This window comes from Ctenopharyngodon idella, chromosome 5, assembly GCF_019924925.1.
Source record: "Ctenopharyngodon idella isolate HZGC_01 chromosome 5, HZGC01, whole genome shotgun sequence".
Taxonomy (NCBI): Eukaryota; Metazoa; Chordata; class Actinopteri; order Cypriniformes; family Xenocyprididae; genus Ctenopharyngodon; species Ctenopharyngodon idella.
In genome coordinates this window covers 3,697,419-3,718,939 of record NC_067224.1, presented here as the reverse complement: position 1 = coordinate 3,718,939, position 21,521 = coordinate 3,697,419, and the positions used below count along the sequence as shown (strand labels likewise).

The 21,521-nt window shown below is 36.7% G+C and overlaps 2 protein-coding genes and 1 long non-coding RNA gene across 20 annotated transcripts in view; 2 read left to right on the top strand and 1 right to left on the bottom strand.

Annotated features, from left to right (window-relative positions):
- Nucleotides 1-658, bottom strand: part of LOC127512475 (NACHT, LRR and PYD domains-containing protein 3-like) — a 33,775-nt gene extending 33,117 nt beyond the window's left edge. For 4 of the 16 annotated variants that reach the window (XM_051893405.1, XM_051893407.1, XM_051893406.1 and 1 more), the window contains exon 1: nucleotides 508-588. The gene's annotated coding sequence lies outside the window, so the exon portion shown is untranslated. Of the gene's footprint in view, nucleotides 1-123; nucleotides 345-507 lie in introns of those variants that run through there. The other 12 variants (XM_051893398.1, XM_051893404.1, XM_051893394.1 and 9 more) reach the window with 10 other exon arrangements.
- Nucleotides 1-3,738, top strand: part of tnfsf13 (TNF superfamily member 13) — a 54,297-nt gene extending 50,559 nt beyond the window's left edge. For 2 of the 3 annotated variants that reach the window (XM_051893423.1, XM_051893421.1), the window contains exon 5: nucleotides 3,536-3,716. In XM_051893423.1, the coding sequence (XP_051749383.1) occupies nucleotides 3,536-3,673 (138 nt within the window). In that variant the 3' untranslated portion in view covers nucleotides 3,674-3,716. Of the gene's footprint in view, nucleotides 1-3,535 lie in introns of all 3 variants that reach the window. The other variant, XM_051893415.1, reaches the window with a different exon arrangement.
- Nucleotides 3,739-8,758: 5,020 nt separating this feature from the next.
- On the top strand, nucleotides 8,759-18,904 carry LOC127513052 (uncharacterized). Its single transcript, XR_007930313.1, has 3 exons — nucleotides 8,759-9,005; nucleotides 10,643-10,679; nucleotides 15,253-18,904. It is a non-coding gene; the product is annotated as an uncharacterized LOC127513052 (long non-coding RNA).
- The last annotated feature ends 2,617 nt before the right edge of the window (nucleotides 18,905-21,521 follow it).

Below are 21,521 nucleotides of genomic sequence, written 5' to 3'. Positions count from 1 at the left end.
ATTATTTCACAATGTTCACAATGAATTGAGCAATTATGGCTATAAATTGAACATATAGGTTAATGTGTTACTATTTAGTCATATTTTCGTTACTAGCCTATTTTGACAAAAAGCTAAACTCACCAATGAACATCTGCATGTCGGAGTTTATCAGCTTGTCGAATTCTAAAGGTCGTATTTAAAAATACTTTCGATTTCGCATTATCACAAAACAGCAGACACGTAGAAAACAATAGAAACATAGACCAATTCGTTTACAATATCGCTTTCTAATTTACTTATGTTTTAATCAGTTCTAAGTAATTTCTAGACAGGTGTAGTAAAAAAAAAAAAAAAAAAAAAAAAAAAAAAAACTTCCGCAGTGAAAATAAGCCTTCTTTGAATTTAACTTCGAATTTAATCACGATTATGATTATATAAATTACATCTATTATTCTACCAAATAAGCGAGGAAGTATTAAAAACTTTCTTGCAGTCGTAATTGGAAAAGAAATTAGATTTGCAAACCTTTCTATTTGACTCCTTTACGTTTGTCGTTAGTCACATGGTCCGATTCCAAAAAACTCCGCGTCATAAACTGCTTGTATGTTTGTGAACTTTGGTATTTATTGACTATTAACAGGATCGACTGCTATCGATCTGGTTAATAGTTACCAAAGGCCTAAAACCACAAGTAGGCTATCCACTGACCACTGCAGCCGAACTCGCGTCGCCAAAACTCGAAAACATTTTTTTTTTTTGTGCTTGCTATTTGAATTTCATTTATTGTTACTGAATGTAATAAGATATATTTATTTGAATAAATGAATAAACCATCCATTTTCTAAATTCTTAAATAGTGCATGCATCTTGCTTTAGTAATATTTATTAGGATATATTTATTTATTAGTGCAAGTGATATTGCATCTATTACTCAATGCTTGCAGAGTACCTTGACTTCTTTCCTTTAATAGGAATGAAGGCAGATGAGGACGGACAATTAAAAAAATGAGAAGCAACCTCTTGATAAATGTGACAATGATAATACATTGAGTGGTGTAAGATTATCACCTGACCTGGGACTTGATGCTGTCCTGTTATCTCCTGCTCCCTGATTACTGCTTAATCAGGTAATCATTCATACTCCTGAATCTGTATTAAATTTGAGGAATGCAACTAATCTCTATTCTGTTCAGCCCGTTTCCACTGAAACACAATAAAAAATAAATAAATAAAAGAAAAACAACATCTTGTGTTTGAGAAAGTGAATGACATGGCTATTTTGTGATATTTAAACAGATTAAGGTCTACATAAGGTGAATTTGTAGCTTCAAATAAATTTCCATTAAAAAAACAAAAACAAAAACTAAGCTCTTTCATTATAATTACAAACTTGTTACTTGAATGCTATGTAGTTTTAACAGAAAATGAAAATGAAGATTTACGTAATGGCTCTAGTTCAGAGGTGTTTATTCCTCTTCATGAGGAGTTTAGCTCCAACACTCCTGCCTGGAAGTTTTCATTGATCCTAATGACCTTGATTAGCTGCTTCAGGTGTGTTTAATTAGAGCTGGAGATAAACTTGGGTGGAAAGATTGGACATTTTCCCATAGTGTTATTGAAGTGTTGATTAATAGATTAAATATACATAATTTAACAGTATTATAAATATAGTTAGAATATTCTGTGTTTAGCAGTTTATAAAAAGTGAATTATATTGTGTTTAGCACATTGTTGAATGTGATTGTATGTATGGCAAGTGAATTGACTTGCTCTTAAGTAACATCATGCTTTCTTTTTCAGATTTCAGAGAACCCAAAGGAAAAGAGGCAGTAGTCTGATGCAAGCCAGATTTTTGAGCCATTGGACCACTTGTAGTTATGATGACATAGACAAGACTTCTGAAAGTCATGTTATTTTTAAAGGTTGTAATGCTTTTGTCCTTTTTGCCCCACTCTTAAAGAATTTAATTTTCTATCTCCTTGTCATTGATTGAGTTAAACTGTCAAAAAATAAATAAATAAAAACTGACTGTCATTTGTTTTAAAAAGTTTTCCCAAAACTTTGAAATGGTCAGAAATTTGTTGATTGAAGTGTAGCTGAAATATTAATGTTGTTCAGAACATTATTTTATGTTGACATTTCAGTTCAATCACATTAACATTGATCAAACAATATTACTAATGATCATTTATGTTCATTTCAATATTGATTCAACAGCAGTGATGCAGAATCAACATCATAGTGTAACATTGATTCAACAATATTACCATTGATTGTTTTTGTAAATTTCAATGTTGCCTCAACATCAGTGATGTAGAATCAATCATTGTGTAATGCTGATTAAATAGCATTACCATTGATTTTTTTTTGTTTTTTTTTTTGTTCACCATTGTTTCAACATTAAATGCGAGTGCAAACGTGATATTGAGCCAACATCACCTCATAATGTTGATTCAATGATATTATCATTGATTTATTGTTGAAATCTCAACATTGTTTCAACATTAACTGAGGGTGCAAAAGTGATGTTGAAAAAATATCACTTCGTAATGTTGAATCAATAATATTACCATTGATTTGTGGTTGAAATCTCAACATTGCTTCAACATTAACTGTGGGGGCAAGAGTGATACTGAAGCAACATCACTTTAACGTTAATTCAATGCAATTAGCGTTGACGCATCAACACTGACTCAACATTGTTTAAATGATTACATGCTATCTGGGTAGCTATAGCTGCCTGCAAACAGGGTTCAAGTGCTTTAAGGCCTTTAAAGCAATGCTTAAAAATGTACTGTTTCTCTCACTTTATTACAGTTTTTTACAATCGCTAGGACCTATTTCAAAATACTTGGGTCACTTTTTAAAAACTCTTCACACAGTGAGCACAACAGAAATCTATGTGGGCTAAACTGTGGACCATTTAACATTGCTTTGGCACAAAATGCATTCAATGACTACATCTTTCAAATTACATTAATTCGTTTCTCACTTCGACACAATAAACGCCAAAACTCAGTGTACCTACAGGCCAATTTGCACATGCTTACATACGGTTTTCAAAACTGTTAAACTACAAAAGAAATCATTGTATACTGCTCCTGATGTTAGTGTTTTTTAGATCTGTGTTTTATGAGTTGAGAGCATTTTGAATGTGAAATTAACTGCTGTGCCAAGATGAAAGTTAGTTTGGAGAACTGTGTGAAGAGTTTTGAAAAAGTGACCTAAGTATGGAGAAATGTGTCCTAGCGATTGTAAAAAAAAAAAACCTGTTATGTGCTGTGATTAATCAACTGGGGAAGTATGTTAATATCTATTAGCATGTTTGAATAAAAGCATTTTCTGAATGAGCAACATATGATGAGTTGATGTTGTGTTGACTGGAGAAGTTGCCCCAGTTCTTCTATGGACTCTAGCTTTAGTGTCATATGCTTGATGATTGATGAAGGTGAGATCAGATATCTTACCATCTGTTACCATCATACAAAAATCTTGAAATATTTGCAAAATATTTACTCTGTGCCTGATTATGAAGTATGTGTTTCTGTCATAGGAATTCACTTCCTGGAGTCTGGATCCTCCCTTCAGCTCTCTGTTCCCCGCAAATCTGCAGAGCTCATCCTCACAGCTCACGCTACCTTCATGGGCCTCTTCAGCATATGACACAGACACACATGTAAATCATGTTTAACTGACAGAAACCTTTTCATCCTAGTTTTAGTCCCTTATGTGAGAATTTTATAGTTTCATTCTCAAATAACAGTGAACGCCCGGCAAGTGTTTTTTATATGGTGAATGGGTGACACCTAGTGGATAGTTGAAACACTGGCAAGTTGATACTAATGGTACTAATGTATACAAAAGAATTACCATGGTACTACTATGTTTGATGGTGTCATGGTAATTCAGCGTATTTTGGAATGTAAATATTATGTTATATGAATATGGTAATAATTCAGTAACATAGTATGTATCACAATGCCAAGGTATTATCTGTTAACATTACCTGATATATTGTATGGTACCATGGTACTTCCCCTTCATTTTGATGAACATGGAATAATAAAAATGATAGGCTATACTATAATAAATACTAAAATAACTATAATAACCCATCATACAATGTTTTTTAAGAGTTTTCATGTTTACAGAAAAAACATAAAATAAATAAATACATAGAGGAGTGTTTTCTCTACACACATCACTGATATCTTCCATGAGTATCTCCCCTCAATCTAAAAAAAATCAGACTTTATAAACTTCCCATCATCTGTTCTCTTCTAATGTCACAACTTGAGTTATTATTTCTATTTATTGCAACTTTATTTGGAAAAACTACCGATAAATAATTATTAGCATTTAAAGGCACAATATGTAAGATTTTTAGATTAAAATATCCAGAAACCACTAGAACAATGTTATTGTAACACATGGCTGTGTAAACACACACAAAGATGAAGATGAGAATAAACAGGTAGTCTTTAATAATCCACACAGGTTCAATCCAACAGAGAAGCAAGCAATCCAACACAACCATAACTGAAATTAGACCACACAAAGACACACCAACAGAACTGAACTTAAATACACAGACGATTAACTCAAATGACAAACACCTGTGATGATTAGTGCAGTGACCACAGTGATGGACTGTTGCTGGAAAATAGAACAAATGAACACGTGCTTGAAGAAAACAAACTGAAAGTCCATGATAACTAAGGCAAACCGAACATGACTGTGTGCAGACACAGAACGCCCCCTCCTGGAAGGCGCGTCCTCGCAGGTGAGGAGGATGAAGAGATGGTGAAACAGATAGATGATACAGGAGGTGTTTCTGGAGGTAGACGGCCGACTGGGAGAAGGCGGAACACAAGGATAGTGCAGATGGTGGTAACAGCCATGGAGGAGCCTTGAGCAGAGGAAGATGGTTGCTGACCCAGGCCACAGCTGAGACTGTGCTCCATCGCAGCGTCGCAGGAGGGAGGAGCCATGGTAATGTTGTCACTGACGCCACCATGGGGATGACCGGAGGCAACGATAATGTGGAGGAAGGAGCCCACCGCACAGCCGGAGAGCCAATTTAGCAAAGGGACTCCGTTGATCTAGGCATCCCTGAGATGGTGGTAGGGATCCGGAGGGCTGAAGTCGAGCTGGAGCGACCGAGGGCGGAGCCTGAGGGAGGGAGGAGCTTGCCGAAGCTGAAGGGGTGGAGGGCTGGAGAGCAACGACCGGCCCGCAAGTCCGCAGTGTAAGTGTAGTGATGCCCGACCCAGGTGGAGCCGACATACTGAGGGAGTCAGGCAAGGCTGAACGCCAGATGGTCGCTGCCGACATGGAGGAAGGAAGGAGCGCAGGCGCAGAAGCCAGGGAGACTGGTCGAGGAGGAGTGGAGTGTGCAGAGGCAGAAGGCGGAGCCACGGGCTTCCCATAACCAGGAAGAGATGTCTCCCAGTGGGCCCGAGGTGTTGACTCACCATTGAGAGGAGGACGCTGAGGGACTGATGGGAGGTAGCGATGATAGGGTGGCAGGATTAGCTGGGGATTGGAGAGGAGCTTGGAGGGCAGTAAAAAATCCTTCCTTGAGGGAGCGGTCCTTCTGCTTAAGGTATAACAGTTGGATGGCTGCAAAGTGGTCCATGGTGCAGAAATTGGATCGGTGTGCATTGCAGGTGTCTATCATTAGCATTCGCTCCAGCGGCCTCAACTCGTCCTGCTTCATAGCACCATAACACCATCCATCAACATGATTTCTCAGAGTCCTGTCGGATTGCTTTCCATCGGCTGTGGATATGAAGATGACAACTCCCATGATGACTCCAATTACATATTGTGCCTTTAAGAAGTGGTTTGCAAGTTCAGCAATGTTTTTCTCATACGTTATTATTTCTTACACTGCAAATAAACACATAAAATCAGGGATTTGTAACAATTTGCATTTTTGCAAAATAAAGAAATAGGAATGAAATGTCACACAAACACTAAACTACTACACAACTAAAAATACTGTGCCATCCCATAGCTTCTTCTATTTTATTGGTAGCACTTTATTTTACTGTCCTGTTCCCCATGTTATAGTAATTACAATAACTGGGTAATAACTAGGTACTAACACTGAACCTACCCCTAAACCTAACCTTAACCCATGTAGTTACCTTATATTACCCAGTTTCTTGAGTAAGTACACGTAAGTGCAACCATTTTATTGATTGATTATTTATTGACTGAGAAGGCCCTTCATCTTTTCTTCTGCAAGTAGATTTACAATTTGCCCTATAATTTCCAACCATCTGAAGATACTTGCAGCAAATTCTTTTGTTACTTAACTTCAAACCTGCAGCTTCTATAGCGTAAATAGTTGACAAACCCAAATGACCAAATAAAAAAACAAACAAAACAACAAATAAAAAAAAACCTCTCCTGAGTCTCCTAAGCTGTAGATAGATAGATAGATAGATAGATAGATAGATAGATAGATAGATAGATAGATAAACAGACAGATGCCATTAAGTATGCCATTCTGTTCGATCTTCACTGAACTCTCAGTCTGGTTCTGTGTGATTTGGCCTTTAACCTTTTCCCATCATTGCTCAGATAACCTCCCTGACCTGATAAAAAATTTAATGTGCACAGTCATACGTATTTTGTTCTGACTATTGTTCATTAATCACTGAGATTACATTGTGTGCCCGTGACCCGGAAACTCTTTGAAACCAACCAAAATACATCCAAACAAATCAAATGTAGGTACAGTGGCCCTAAAAAGACTCCTTAAGACACTTAATAAACAAAATTAGAAAATTAGAAAACAAAATGTCAAACCGTGTAGCATTCATTTAAAGAGAAAAAAGGTTTTGGACGCTTTCTGGTGGAAGACGTGTGTGAATTAGACAGGAAATGACTTCATCCACACTGTAAAAAAGTGAAATGACTGTCATTTATTTAAAGAGCATTTTTATATTGGTATAATCTAAAATGATGGTTTCCAGTTTAAACCTGTCGTGTTCAGTGTGTCTAAAAGCAAACACTCACCATAGAACAAATAATAAAAAAAAAATTTGTTTAAATATTAATTTCACTCAACACCAGAGTGTTGACATGCAGAACACATGCTGGATAGATTTACTGACTGCAGAAATTATTGTGGGCTTTTTATTTATTAATTTATTTTAGTACATAACACAAAATATGATGCATATTTTGAAAAGACATCACAATAAACATTAAGGCCTTACGTTTTCTTCATTTACAGTAAGTGAACTAAACTAAACATTGACTAACAAAATATTTTTAGTTTTATTTTATCTGTTTTCATTTTAGAACTAATTTAGCTTTTGTTTATGGTAAAATTAGGTTAAAGGGGACCTTTCACAAGATGTAATATAAGTCTCTGGTGTCCCCAGAATGTGTCTGTAAAGTTTCAGCTCAAAATACCCCACAGATCATTTATTATAGCTTGTCAAATTTGCCCCATTTGGGTGTGAGCAAAAACACGCTGTTTTTGTGTGTGTCCCTTTAAATGCAAATGAGCTGCTGCTCCCGCCCCCCTTTCCAGAAGAGGGCGGAGCTTCAACAGCTCGTACTTCAGTTGCTCAACAACAACAAAGCTGGAGAATCTCACGCAGCCAAAATGAGGATTGTCAGTAACGGTGTTCAGCCTTACATTGTTCAAACCGGAGTCGACACTGATGGAGAGACTCAGGAAGAAGTTACAACTTTTAGAATGAAACTGGACGTTTCTGAATGGTTAGTGGATAAATTTATGTAGTTGCTGTGGAGTTGATTCAACTCATCCACTAGCATGTGCCGTCATGTTAATCTTTTGGGCAAAACCCGTATGGACGCCCATTATACATAGTGTACCTGTTTGCCAAACCGAGCCATACACACCAGGCTAACGTTTATGATTGCTATCAAATGCTGTGAATTGTCTAATATATTTTCCAAAATATCGCTCGGACAGAAACCCTTCTTTTTTAGCAATCGAGCTTGCCAGGGTCAACTTGCAGGCTCTCCAAGCTAACGAGACTCTAAATAGTGTTCTGTGCTCGTCTGTGCAGCCAACGACAGAACAGTTAGCATGCTTTGCTCCAACTTTTGCCATGGTGTTAGAACTGGTACACCGTTTTCACTTTCGAAAACAAAATGGCGGCACCATGGGTGAAAACGTGCAGATTAAGGGCCGGTAATATTATAATAAGATATAATATAATTATTAATATAATTATAACTAGTACTATGTCACTAGGGGAGCGAAATCTGAGCGGCTCGTTTTTTCACATGCTTCAGAGAAAGGCTTACCAAAACAAAGTTACTGGGTTGTCATTTTTCAGGTTTTCTGGGTTGGTGGATGCACTGGGGACACGATTATAGCACTCAAACACGGAAAAAGTCAGATTTTCATGATATGTCCCCTTTTAAATTAAAGCCAAAACAGTATTATATTTACCTATTTTAAATAACATTTGGCTTATGTCTAAAGAAAATATATTGATTATGTATGGTATGGTCTTTATAATAAATAATCTTTTTACTATATGAATTTTTTTTTTCAGTGCACTAAATATCACCTTGACCCAGTTAGTTTTTGGCAAGTCACTGTAAAAATGGCTCAGAAAAATGAAGGTATTTTTTTGAGAAAGATCCGGCTTCATTTGATGCCTCTTGGTTTGATATTTTGCTGTCTAATACAATGACATTCATATATGTTTTAGTGTGACTAAAGTGTCCAAAACCTTCTGAAGCTGCTGTATGCAAATGTACAAGTACTAACCAGGAAGCTATGTGTCATTAGTACTAGTGTGTGTGTGTGTGTGTGTGTGTGTGTGTGTTTCACTGCAGACCAGCAGTGCTCATACAGTAGCTTAGACTTCCTTACCACTTGTTCCTGCATGCAGAGGTCAGGAAGGCCTTCACTCAGAGGAATAAAACACAAGAGAACGGACAGAATAGGAACGAAAGGCTGTCTCTTCCTCCCATTTTGGCGACTGGCACTCGGGATGACCTTTATTGTCTGGCAGGGTCAGGTTTGTGATTGCTGATGTAATATTTTCCATACACACACACACACACACACTCGCCGCTATAGCTCCTGACAGGATGACTGTGTTTGTCATTACTCAGAGGAGTTTTGACTAAAGGAAAGCACCCGGTCAGACACTGAACACACAATTCAGTGCAATGATGTTAGAGCCTGTTTTTGAACATGGTACCATGGTACAGTACTTGTATTTGAATTCTTTGTTTTACACTTTGTTACTGATGAAAATATAAAAACAAACAAAATCATGGTCTACAAAGTGTTTTTTTTTTTTTTTGGACATCATGGTGCTAACATGTTTATTACTTATCAATATCACCATGATTTTGTAAACACCATGTAATAAAGACTTTGCGTGACAGTATCATGGGTTCACTTACAAAAAAAGAAAAAAAAAAGAAAAAAAAAGAAAAAAAAATCAAAATTTTAAGCGAGTGTTTCTTCAAAACAAGAAAACAAGCCAAAATATTTTTTGCAGTGTACCACGTATATAGTATCATTGTACCACTTTTTGGACATTTACTATGGTAGAACCAATTTCAGTACCATGGTATATTTAAAAGTAAAAATAATGAATACACTTAAAAACAATTAGGCATAAATTTAATATTTGAATTACACTGTTTTAACATAAACTTGATGAGCAGGAAAGATTTCTGTACTCAAAAAAAAAAGAAAAAAAATATAGTTTATAAACTATTGGCATGTATTCTATATTTTTTATATATATTTTCAAAATAAATTTATTCAAATTGTTTGAATCAGCATAAATCTTTCCATTGTGAAAACAGTTACATTAAAAATGTATAAACATGGTAAAAGGAACAGGTGAAGGTGATTAGTCGTCATGGTAATTAACAATGGAAACTATGGAGATAAAGGTAAACAGGAACAAACCACAGGAAGAGAACACAGGCACAGCAAGACAAAAGAATATCAAAATAAAAGTCCTGAAACATAAAACAGGGGAGTCATGACAGAAAATTGTCTAGCTGGAACAAACTGTATTCACTTAGTTCAAATGTATGAGATTAAAACAAATTGGATTTATTGATGATAAATATAAACTTGGTTATTGTGCATTTCAAACACATTACAGAAATTTGAAATGTTACCTATTTCCCAGTTTTATTTATGTACAGTATGACTGACAAATATGAATCACATTAAGTTTAATAGTTTTTTTGTTGTTGTTGTTAAAACTGTGTAATCTAAATGGATAGCGATTTTATAGAAATTTAAATACATACATCTTAAATTATTTTTTGAATGATATCATCACTGTACCATGGGATGGACAAAGTACAAAAAAGTTCTAGGGCATTAAAAAAGTTTATTTTTTCAAAACCATGGTACTACCATAGCATATGTCCCAAAAAACTCCCAACTTTATTTGTTAAAAAAATGTGACATTTCGGCCATTCATCACTTTTTTTTAATCCATAAAGTTGGAGTTCTTTAAAAGTGAGTGTTGCACCTTTTTTCCAGCTCACATGCATTTTTGATTATTTTGGTTGCATCACCTCTTTTTAACATTTGTTGCATATGCCTTCTCGAGGCAAAGTTGCATTTCTGATGTAGTCTTTTGCAAACTGTGTGAGACTTGTTTCATTTTTTCTGCAGCATTGACTGTCTGATGCACCTGCCTGCAACAATCCAGGTGTGTTCAAGCTGTTTATTTGTTTGCATGCTTTGCTTTCTCTCTCATTGTCTCGCCCTCTCTTACACTAATCAAGTGCACTAAGTATAGGGTGACCCAGATGGAGCATGTTGACATTCATACCCACTTGCACACATACAGTACAGTGGGATGTGCTGATAAATGGTCGTGGCCTTGGTGCATTTCCCACAGAGAGAAGTGTCACAGATATTTTTGCAGTGTACCACTCAGCAGAAAAGCACACAATAGAAAGACGCAGGGGGAGAGGTGAATGTGGTGCTACATACAATTATTCATCAGTCTGCGAACACAGAGACGCTTCCTCTCTTTGACTTCGATCACCTGAGGGTCCTTGTTTTTCCACAACTTCTGAGCACAGATCTAAATTAAAATAGCCAAACATCCTGAACAATCACAAATGAGATCTTTAATATCTCGGTTGCTTCTTTCGGACAGAAATTAGATTAAATGGCGAGTAAAAAGTCTCTTTTATCTTAAATGTTTCCTCTTTAGAGTCAGAAGAGATCTCAACAGTGTCTCAAACTGTGCTTAGATTTGCCAAGATACTAAAGTCTGCAATCAAAAACAAGAGATTTTAATATGAACTCAAACATTTCTAACTGAAATCAAAGAGTTGCACAGTATCTAAGATATTCCTTTATGAAAAAGAAGTACACTTTAGCATGCTTTTAAATACTTATGGAAATACAATGTAATGTTTTTAACTGCATGTGAATTACTCTTAAATGAAAATGTAGTGTAGTTTAAATTTAAATCAAATGTAATTAGCAGTCCTTTTTTTGGCCCACTTAAGTAGGACTTAAGTACATATTTATATGTCATTTCATAATTACTTCTGTTGTCTTTGAAATATGGTTAAAATGTACTGCTGAGTGTACTGACAAGCATTTATGGTAAACTAAAATATACTGTCATGTCATTTCTATTGAAACTTGTATGTCATGCATTTAAATAATTTGTAATTACACATTTGTAAAGATGTTTTAATTTAACAAAATAAATAAATTGTAAAATTATTTTATTAATTTACAAATTAATAAAATAAACAAAATAAGTGTGCTACTTTATGGTTTACACAATAGAAAAACTTTTATTTTGACATTGTTGCAATGTGCACTTTTTAAAAGTATACTTAAGTGTGCTAAGAAACATGTACTCTTTTTAAGTACACTTAAGTGGTCTTTTAATATTATATTATCTGCAAGAACAGTTTTTTTAAATTATACTTTTAAGACTACAAATGCACATTCAATACAATTAAGTGCGTTTCTTTTTGACAAGGAATGCCATCCACATTCATTTTATATCATCCAAGATGTTTGTCTTTCTTTCTTCAGTCGAAAAGAAATGAAGGTTTTTGAGGAAAGCATTCCAGGATTTTTCTCCATATAGTGGACTTCACTGGGGTTCAACGGGTTGAAGGTCCAAATGTCATTTTCAGTGCAGCTTCAAAGGGCTCTACACGATCCCAGACGAGGAATAAGGTTCTTATCTAGAGAAACGATTAAAAAAAATATATATATACTTTTTAACCACAAATGCTTGTCTTGCACTACTCTGCGATGCGCCACACATTACATAATCATGTTGAAAAGAGGTACAGTAGGCGGAAGTACCAAGCAAGTGTTTGCAAAGCGAACGTGCAAAGACTGCCATGCATCCTAATGTGCATACTATCCACCCTATATAGTGTTGAATATTACTAATGTCACATACTATTTAGGATGGGTAGTATGCACATTGGGACGCATGCTAAGTCAAACACCCTTTACAGAAAAAGGTAAAACATTTTGAAGTTGGAGGAGAAAATTTTTCACCCTACCACGGTACTTCCACCTACAGTATGTCACATGTGACCTTTCTGACATGATTAAGTAATGCGTGGCGTATCGCAGAGCTAGTGCAAGAAGAGCATTTGTGGTTAACAAGTATATAAATTTTTAATTTTTTTTTTTAAAAATGACCAATCATTTTGCTAGATAAGACCCTTATTCCTCGTCTGGGATCATGTAGAGCCCTTTGAAGCTGCACTGAAACCGACATTTGGACCTTCAACCTGTTGAACCCCAGTGAAGTCCACTATATGGAGAAAAATCCTGGAATGTTTTCCTCAAAAACCTTCATTTCTTTTCGACTGAAGAAAGAAAGACATGGGGGTGATGACATGGGGTTGAGTATATTATTAGGAAATTTTAATTCTGAAGTGAACTAATCCTTTAAGTAGAATAAACTATTTGAGAGCAACCTCTGAGCAATAAAACTGTCCTTAAGTGTAGATGGTGAAAACCAATGAGACAAGAAACCAGTGACACTACCTTCATATCTACACTAGGTGGCAACTTTGAGCTAGTTTTTACATTCTCAAACACACACACACACACACACACACACACTCTCTCTCTCTCTCTCTCTCTCTCTCTCACACACACACGCACGCACGCACACACGCATGCACAATGTCTCTCTTGGGTTCAGAGCTAAAGATAAATAGCTCCTCTGCTCTTGTCTCTCTCTCTCCCTTTTTCTCTAAGGATTGTGGTCTGAAGTCAAATCCAATAGAAACGATGGCAGCCATATTTGAGTGTGTGTCCTGAAGGATAAACAAACTACAGTATGGCAAAGGAATAGAAGATAGATGCAAAAATTTACAGAGGCACTTTGGGTTTGGGCACAAACTCTAATATGTTTCTGTGTAATATGTTTCTGAAGAAAATCTGAGTGGTGCTTACAAATGTAAAACTCACCAGGATGTTACTATATGGTTGCTACAATGTTCTGGCTGCTAGTTTCTTACTGGTTCGTTCAAAAGAGCCCACTTCATGTTTTGAGAACATTTCTAAGGTCCTTCCTTGAGTGTTAAACTAAGGGATTGTTTTGCCCATTGTATCATCTGCCAGATGAAAAAGTAACAGCTCTCATGGTGAGTTATGTGCCGAAGCCTTCAAATACTTGAGCAAACCATTTACAACGAAGACCCTACAGAAGACAGAGAAAGACAAATGAACTCTGTCTCTCTGTTATTGTTTATTGTTACTTAGCAACATTTTTGTACATCATATATAAAATGTTTGTTCTGTTCCAGGAACTTCTCAAACTGAGCCATCTGTTTCCAATAAGTGGCCTGTGAAATGTTTTTGATAGAAATGTCAATCCAGAAAGAGAGGTGTGTGTGTGTACATGTATGTAGGAATAGAGTTGAGTGTATATAAACATCTGTTTATTATTGTGGCACTAGTTCGGACATGTTAATTCTGTTCCTAAACCTAGTGAGCTGAGCAGCATACTAACTCAAATGGCCCTCATAAGTTACTTGTTGGAAATTAATCCATTAGAGTTTTGCATTAGCATGTTGCTAACAATATGATAGCCTAATTAACAACAACAAAAAAAAGTTATTAAAAAGTATAAAAAGTATTTTTTTATATATTTTATGGTTTACAAATTGCAATTGGAAGGCTGTACAAATTTCTCCTTGCATCCCTTATGCAATACATAAGTAAATTTAGACCCAGCATAGCCAGCAATGTAAGCTGTCCTAGATGTGTTTATAACACAAAGACTAATCCAAAAGGTAGGTAGCATAAATATGCTGCCTTCTAATACCTTCTTTTGGCCAGTTTCTAAGATTGCATCCTTCATGGAGAAGGTAATGCACTGCAACAAGCTTAGTGAAAAAATCCACCCAAGAAGAGTGACAGTGAGAGACATTCTTCAAATGTAGGCTATATGTCACAAAGAATAACCAACTCATAAAGGCCCCAATATACTTCAAGCAAAATCGAAGAACGAACTGGTGTATTTTGAACAAAATCAGTCTTTTTTTACTCCATTTCAGGAGTTCGAAACAACTTGCCAATGCAAACTTTGTGGCTGGTAAACACCTTCAAACAATCATTGATCTGTGGCGATTACATAATTGGTAGGTGTGGCTCTGAGGCTCCGCCTTCTTTGAGGAAAACTTCTCTATTTCATTTCTTCTGTTTAGTCCATCGAGGTCAGACACGAGTAAAACATGAACACACTGGAGAGATTGAAGTTGTAATTCTAATTGAAAGTGACACTGTTTAATACCGTAAAGCTGCTTGCTTTACAGCAATGTATTGTATAAAGTGCTACGTAGCATGACCTGACTGGAGTGCCAAATTGCAGAAATGGCCTAAACATCCACATCGCTGTGATCAGCTGCTTTCTTAACTGCTGTTTTCTCAGTTGTAATTTTTGCTATTTGTTAATTTTGTTATTGAGAAGAAAGTGTGCTTTAGGTATTTTGAGCTTCTTTTTACCCTTAAGCGAAGAATGAAAAAGTAATTTGCTGGGACTGTATCAGGGCCTTTAGACTCCCTCTCACACTCATGCACATAATTAGTCCTAATTACTCTATTCTAAGTCATATACTGCCGACTTGAGTTGTTGGCTTTGACTGAAACACAGATCAACACTTGCAAATTCACTCATCTCTCTTCTCTCTGCACTTACACATCTATTGAATATCATGCCATTACTGTTAGTAATAATGCCAAAATTCATTTTGTTCTCATCTATCGTCCTCCAGGTCAACTTCCTGGAAGAGCTAGACATACTGCTGTCCTCTTTCCCGGAGGATGGATCACTGCTGTTACAGCAGTCCTTGGTGACTTCAGCATCCACCTAGACAAACTTCAAGTAGCTGATTTTCATAACTCTTCTGGCCTCATTCAATCTTGCAAGCGAGGAAGCCCTGCGACACACAAAACAGGCAGTCAGCTAGACCTCATACTCAAACATAACTATCACTGTCATCCAGCTTTTTATTCCATTACATTTCTCGGACCACTTCTTTCTCCAGGTTTTGTGTCACTCTAACTTCTTGTCCACTAACTGGCTCCTCCTCTGGTCACCTTTTGCCATAACCTCTGCTTTAATTCAATTCAATTCACATTTATTTGTGTATCACTTTTCATAATACATATTGTTTCAAAGCAGCTTTGAAAGAAAAATGCATGTTTCTAATGTTCTGTTATCAGATGTGACTGTGTCAAAGTAATGTCCATATGTCAAAAATGTACAGTTCTAAGATAATACAGATAATACAGTTAGCTAATATCATGTATTTATTTACACTCTTAAAAATAAAGGTTCTTTATTGGGATTGATGGTTCCATGAAGAATGGTTCTTTTTGGAACTGTTCACTGAAAGGTTTTTAGGAGAACCCAAAATAGTTCTTCAATTGCAGCGCTGTAAAAACCCCCTTTTGGAACCTTTATTTTTAAGACTGTAGGCAAAAACTATGTTTTCATTAAAGCAATTATTAAAAGTTGTAATCATAATGATTATAATATAGGCCTATAGAAAATCTGGCAGTGATGCATGTTGATTCAGAGCTGGCATCATCTGAAGTCTTTGCAGGAGTTGGCGTCATGTCTTTACAGGTGTTGGGGCATCTGAAATCTTCGTAAGAGGCTGGATCGAAACTGGAGCTGGCGTACTCTGGGAATCCTGAGGTAGAGACAGAAAAGCAAATGGAAAATAATTAGCTTAGTTGCTGTTCATAATATTTCAAGCAAAAGATAATCATGTGCATTTGATCTGATATAACTGGAGTACAAGGCTATGAGGTGCTTTATGTGAATGCTTGGCTTAAGAGATATGTCTTTAATCTAGATTTAAACTGGGAGACTGTGTCTGAGCTTCGAACATTATCAGGAAGGCTATTCCAGAGTTTAAATGTGAAAACACTCTACCTCCTTTAGTGGACTTAGACATCCTAGGTACAACCAAAATATCCAGTTTTTTGTGACCTTAAAGAGCATGATGGATTGTAGGGCGATAGAAGATCAGTTGAGTACACAGGAGCTAAACCATTTAGGGCCTTATAGGTCAGTAGCAATACTTTGTAATCGATACAGAACTTAATAGGTAACCAGTGTAGAGATGATAAAATTGAGTTTATATGATCATATTTTCATGACCTGGTAAGAACTCTAGCAGCTGCATTTTGGACTAACTGTAGCTTGTTTATTGAGAATGCAGGACAACCCCCTAGTAGTGCATTACAGTAATCCAGTCTTGAGGTCATGAATGCATGAACTAGCTTTTCTGCATCAGAAACATGAGTATCATCGACATAACAGTGGAAAATAATTCCATGTTTTCTAATAGTATTACCAAGAGGGGCAGCATGTATACTGAAAATAGCAGAGGACCTAAAACAGACCCTTGCGGCACTCCATAATGTACTGACATTAACTTGGATAATTCCCCATTTAAATAAGCAAAATTGTAATGGTCAGATAGGTACAATCTAAACCAACCTAATGCCTGTCACAAAATACCGGTGTAATTTTGTAATCAATCTGAGAGTATGTCATGATCTATAGTGTCAAATGCAGCACTAACATCAAGTAAAACTAGTACTGAGATGCAGCTTTGGTCAGAAGCTAAAAGTAAGTCATTTGAAAGTAATTTTAACGAGCACAGTTTCTGTGCTATGATGGGGCCTGAATACTGACTGTGTCTGCATCCCTTCTCTCCACTAATCACTTCTCTTGATGTCAGTGTATCTATACTGATACTTTCTCTGCTCCACATCCTGCCTTGATAATATCTGTCCTCCAGGCCAGCACATACACTACGACACCCTCCAGACCTTGGCTCAAAAATGCTCTTCGTGACTATAGAACCAAGCTGTCTTACTCCCAAAAAACACCTCAGACAATTGTAGACTATTCACAACATTCTCCTCTCTGCTCTGTGCTCCTCCACCCCCTCACACTTATTCTGACTGCTGATGACTTTGCCACCTATTTCACTGATAAGGTGGCAATCCTCATCAACCAGTTCTCTACAACACTCACCCACAGCCAAACTCCACCTACACACATTCCAATCTTCTCTTCTTTCTGTTCCCTCACTGAGAACAAGGTCTCCAAAGTTCTCTGTACAAGCCATTCTGCAACCTGTCACTTAGACCCGATCTCCTCCCACTTCCGACAGGAGATTTCCCTAACACTGCTACCAGCTCTCACTCGCATCACCAACACCTCTCAGGCAACTTTCTCACCGCATTTAAGTAGGCCAAAAATCAACACTCAATCCTACAGCAGATGAATCTACAGACCAGTCTCTCTCCATCATTTTCTTCTGAAAGACTTGTTTTCAATAGCTCTCTGCTTTTCTCTCACAGAAGGTTCTACTTGACAACAACCAGTCTGGCTTCAAAAGTGGACACTCCACATCAGTTAACTACTGGGGTGCCTCAAGATTCTTTTCTTCTTTTCTCCATTTACACAACCTCATTGGGTGCTACCACCACTCCTACCATGGCTATGCAGATTATACACAGTCATTAAAATCTGACTCCTCACTGTCTCAACATATATCACTGTCTGAGTGTCGGACATCTTGGCATTGATGATGAAACATCATCTCCAGCTCAAACTTGTGAAAATGGAGCTCCTTGCAATCCCGTTACTTGACCACAATTTCACTGTTCCACTGCAACACGCCAACCAGGACGGCAAGGAACCTGGGGTTAGTGTTTGATGACAACCTGAGCTATACCACCAATGTTTCAGCCAAGACCCTGTCATAAAGGATTGTGCTTTATAACATCAGAAAAATTCAGACCCTTCCTGTCAAAGTACATTGCTCAGCTCCTCGCCCAAACATTTTTGGTGATCATTTAGTGGAGACAAACAAATTATGTTTTGTTAACAAAGTTCGGGAGGAGCAGGTTCAGATAATAAACCTAATTAGCACAAGTGGAAAGCATTCAGCTAATCATTTCAACCAACAACAAGAGGTATATATACTGCAGACTTACATCTGTTCATTGACAGTTTATCAGCATCCCTCCACCACCCCGTCTCCTCACTTCTAGTTCTATCTATTATTACCAAATCGGAGGGAGTACTCTGGGTTCGGGCCAAAATTCCAAGCTCGGAGCCCTCCCCCCGGACAGCACGCCAAATATGCATAGCTTTACTCTATTTAATTATGTGTGAAGTCGTGAAACACAAACACGTTTCTCCACCATTTCTCAGGTTTAGAACAACATGATGATAAGTAAATGATGACAAAATTTTAATTATTCGGCTTTGACGCTAGCTTTCAGGAGAGCCGCTAGAACCTCACAAGTTGCTCTCCAAAAACTTCACCCTCTCTGCTTCTCTCTGGTGAAATGAGTTGCCAACCTCCAGCAAATCTGCTGAAACTATCACAACTTTCAAGAAGCAGCTGAAGACATACATCTTCCGCAAGCACTTAAGCAAAGGTACTTTAAAAAAATCCTTCTCCTTGTTTTCTTCTTCTTTTCTGCATTTCACCTCTCCTATAGCTTGTTTTCTTTTCAAATAAACCTGGAATTGTATACTTTCAATATTATTGGCTCTGTGACAAATTGCTTATGTTCCTTTTTTGTAGGTCGCTTTGGAAAAAAGCATCTGCTAAATACATAAATGTGAATGCAAATGCTCTGTATATTCCATCTTGGATGAACTGCATTCTCTGTGTCTGAGTCTTGATACCCGGGTATACCTGCTTTTTCTGTGCTAGATCGCTCAACATGAACAGATCTTCTCGAAATACTTGATTTCCAAATTATTTAATCTAACACCATGCTAATACCATATCCCACCTGTCCTAAGCTTCATAACCATAAATCCATTATGTATGTATCACAATATCAGTTGTGTACTATGCTGGAAAAAAGTCATTCCAGCTCAAGGTGGTCAATGTGGTTTTTGGAACATGATAGCTTGTCTAAGGAGGTAACTTCTCAAGTCAAAATATCCAATCCAATAAGATTTTAAACAAGCTACCATAAAAAGCTAGTTTTAGATGGGTTTCCAGCAGGGTATAACCGAACAAGACCCTGAGGAGACTTTTATATATATATATATACGGTTATTGAAAACAGATCTCAATATATGTTTGATAGATTTTGAAGCCAAAGATGACATTGCCTGCAGGGGTGATCTCTGTTCAGTTTTACAGCACATCATATTTCATACCAAACATGATGTTTGCAATTATGCTTGTGTGTGATAAAGACAGGCTTTGTTCTTGTACTGAAATGTATGTTTTTAGCTACAGATTGTGACTTAAAATGTTAATCATGAAGACATGACAGGCTCCCAGGGCAGCTGGAAAAGTAAATGATACCATAGGCACAAAGATCACTTCTCTCCATTCTCCCAGAACATTCCACTACTCTCCCTGTACCCCCCATTTCCCACTCTCTTCCTCTACTGGGATATTCTAGGTCAACAACTAAGTAGAAACAATACATTCTTTAATAACTGTCAATTAAAGCTTACCAACACAATGGGAGGTCACAAGTCCCCTGAGATAGGGAGAAGCTTATTCTTGCATGGTCAGACTTTTGACTATGAGCATGAAGTCAGCTTTTGTCCAAAGTGACTCATCGCAAGTAATTTGTCATAAGAGCCAACAATATTTGCCATACACAATGCCAGCTTTCAGGTGTAAACTAAATTAGTACACTGTAAAATCTAATTAGTTAGACTTACTTAAAAAAGCATGCAAACCAACTGCCTTAAAAAGACTAAGTAAAGTGAAATAGGAATAGTATGTTGTACTGACAAATGCTTAGTCAGTATAGTTCACTTACACAAGAGTTCTAGTAACTAAAAAAGAACTGTAGAGAGTACTTGATAATTTACTTTAGATGTACTCATAGTTTAACTACTATTGTTGTGTTTTGCATGTTGAATGTTGAAGTCTGTGTGTGACTCAAGCATGGTCAATTGCAAGAAATTATCACAAATATAGAGGGATTATATCAACCCAATTAAAAATAAATCACAAGGTGTTTATGACATAAGTGTTAGCAATAAAATTGTAAAAGATCATTATTTGACATGAAAAATAGACTAGTTAATGATTCAGTTAGAAGGTGACCTTTTATAAGTAACCTATTTATTACTTCCCTTCCTTTTTGTTTGATTTCTTGTTGCATCAATAGAAGAGAATTACAATAATATAAATTAAGTTCCTAGTGCCCAACCAAAGGGAACACTAATCACCATAATGGTGAGTTCAAACAAAAACATTTCAGGAAAATCAATCAAAAATCAATTTGTGGAGTCAGCTTAAGTGATGTTCTCTCAAAATTCAGTTCTGTCAGGATCACTATCATCAAAGATGACTGGCAGTTAGCATACAGTTTGGATTGGCGGTATAGGTTCTGTTCTGGGCAAAAACTCCCAGCCTAGCATGGATAAGAGTAGGGAAAGCAGTGATAACCCCCCTTAGGGTAAACAGAACAGAACTAAAGTATTGCAATATCATTAATTTTCTTAATGACAATAATTAATGTAACAACATAATTGAGAAATGAGTTTGATCAACAGAAATATTAAAAGGGCAAGTCCTGACTGGACAAAGGAGGAGCTGGGGATGGAGGAGGGTAATTAGCTCTTGAGCAATGCAATAAATCTGCTAATAATACTGAATAGAACATATATATATACGAATGCAGTGATAGGTGTTGTATTCCTATAGGTCAATGTGAATCAGCTGAGTTGTCAGCTGATGCGAGGTTGACTAAAGTGACCTGCCAGAACTAACGCTACCCTTGATTTGTATTGACAATTCAACATTCAAGATGACTTTGGGAAATGAGTGAATGCAACTAGAGAAAGATAACTGCAGAAGTGGAGGAAATAAGTGCCAAATGGCATTTAAACCAATCAATTAAACTTAACTTGGGGTTTCTGAGTAAACAAGGCACATATTACTAGATTTTTATAATTAAGTTAAGACATTAAGTAAAGTTAACTAAAAAGTGTTAGTTAGAACAACTGTTGGATTTTACAGTG